This window comes from Sinocyclocheilus anshuiensis, unplaced genomic scaffold (genome assembly GCF_001515605.1).
Source record: "Sinocyclocheilus anshuiensis isolate Anshui unplaced genomic scaffold, SAMN03320099.WGS_v1.1 scaffold437, whole genome shotgun sequence".
Lineage (NCBI taxonomy): Eukaryota > Metazoa > Chordata > Actinopteri > Cypriniformes > Cyprinidae > Sinocyclocheilus > Sinocyclocheilus anshuiensis.
In genome coordinates this window covers 832,183-834,195 of record NW_015539902.1, presented here as the reverse complement: position 1 = coordinate 834,195, position 2,013 = coordinate 832,183, and the positions used below count along the sequence as shown (strand labels likewise).

General features: G+C 35.3%; 1 protein-coding gene across 2 annotated transcripts in view; it reads right to left on the bottom strand.

Annotated features, from left to right (window-relative positions):
* Positions 1-2,013, bottom strand: part of LOC107686123 (lipoma HMGIC fusion partner homolog) — a 26,724-nt gene that overhangs the window by 3,392 nt on the left and 21,319 nt on the right. For both annotated transcript variants that reach the window (XM_016482979.1, XM_016482978.1), the window contains exon 3: positions 1,160-1,258. In XM_016482979.1, the coding sequence (XP_016338465.1) occupies positions 1,160-1,258 (99 nt within the window). The remainder of the gene's footprint in view (positions 1-1,159; positions 1,259-2,013) is intronic.

Here is a 2,013-nt window from a genome sequence, read left to right as displayed (position 1 = left end):
CACTGTACAACTGTTATTTCCTTTATCCTTTTTGAAGACAAAATAACTGAAACTTCATGAGACATGAAAACGTTTTTCCCAGCAGAAAGCATCGTACTTAACTGTAGCAGCATCTCATCCCGCGTTTGAGGAGAATTGTAGACGGGTGTTATTTGCGCACGCACCAGCAGGCGGCTCACGTGAGTCAACATGTGTCAACAGAACCAGGGACTAGAGCCCTGCATTTCAGCCCGGGCCCGATGGGCCCCCGACTTTTTTTACGCCCCTAGGTGCTGGGCTTCGGGACAATTTTCACGTCATAGTTCAGACTGTTTTAGGCGTCTCCTTATTTTTATATTTTAGACATCCATCAATTAGTGATAAAAAAAATTTGCCATGCTGGTCAAGAGCGGATCGATGGTGTTTAGTGTCCAGCAGCAGCAGCAGCATGCGTGCAGTCAGTGCAGCTGAAAAGATCTGCGTTCAAATGCACGCAATAGGCTAAAGCTTGAAGCTCTAACACTAGCTGGCTCTATTCTATTCTTTTTCTATTCTATCCGTTTTCTTTTTATTTACTATATAATTAAAAAAAACTTGCTACGTGTACTGCGTTAAGCTAACTGAGACTTGTCATATATATCACATATCATTGCTCTTTTGTTGATTTTGATTGCTTCCATTGTCCTCATTTGTAAGTCGCTTTGGATAAAAATATATATATAAAAAATATATATATATATTGCTATTTTATTATTATTATTGTTTGTTGTTGTTGTTAATATTAATAAAATACCAATGCTTTTTATTTGAATATATTTAGTAAAATACAAAACAAAATAGAATGTATTACTGTGATATAACATGATCCTTTAAAATATGCTGATTTGATGCTCAAGAATCATTCCTTATTATTGTCAATGTTGTGCTGCTTAATATTTTTGGGGGGAATTCTTAGGAGGATTCTTTTGATGAATAAAAAGTCCAAAATAACAGCATTTATTTGATGTACAAATTCTTTGAAACATTTCTTTACTGTCACTTCTGATCAATTTAATGTGTCCTTTTGGAATAAAAGTATGAATTTTTCCCCTAAATAAATAAATACACAAACAAATCTTACTGACCCCAGACTTTTAGATGGTGAACGTAAAAATCTGAACTTGTCTATATACCAACGTACCAAGATCGAACTGGTCAGAGCTGTTGCCGCAAGTCTGTCTGATCTCTTCACTGTCCCACCCTAAAGGGTACAGGGCACATCCCGATCCGATCAGCAGCCCTGCAGAGAGAGAAAACACACTGTGAATACAAACAGACCTAAAAGTAAACAAGAAGAAGAACTTTATAACATGACTAAGAGCTCACATAGTTTCCCGCTGTGAGGAGGAGAGCATGATATCTCTTGAAAAATAGATGATAGCCATGAAAAACAGTGCTTCATGCATTTTGTCATTGGTCTGAAAAGCTATTATTTGTTTTACTGCACACAATGCAGGATCATTAGCTCATTTTTTCCATTTGACACAGATACTCTATCACACGCAAACGCAAACGCAAACAGAGACGATAAAGCACAAATCTTGTTTTCATCTGGGCTCAAGATCCAAACAGCTATGAAAATATGATAATAAATGCAGCAAGTAGCTTATTTATAAATGAGTTTCTAGGGAATTCTTTCATATTTTCCCTTTTATGTTCTTACCAATTCAGCAAAAATAAACAGGCATGCAATTCCCACCAGAAACATATACAAGTTTCAATATGGCTCCTCCTCTCCAGTGAGCTCTAAATTCTTACCAGAATATTTCCTAATAAAAAAAGACTTGCATGTGCCTTCATCAACCCTGATGATTTGTATTATGGTTGCTAGTGCCAGGCCTCTTTTTTTCAGTAAGTATTTTGTGACTATGACTTCTATATATTTCTATATTCTAATTATTATTTATGTATTTTATATTAATGTTATTATATATATATATATATATATATATATATATGTGTGTGTGTGTGTGTGTGTGTGTGCATGTATGTTTT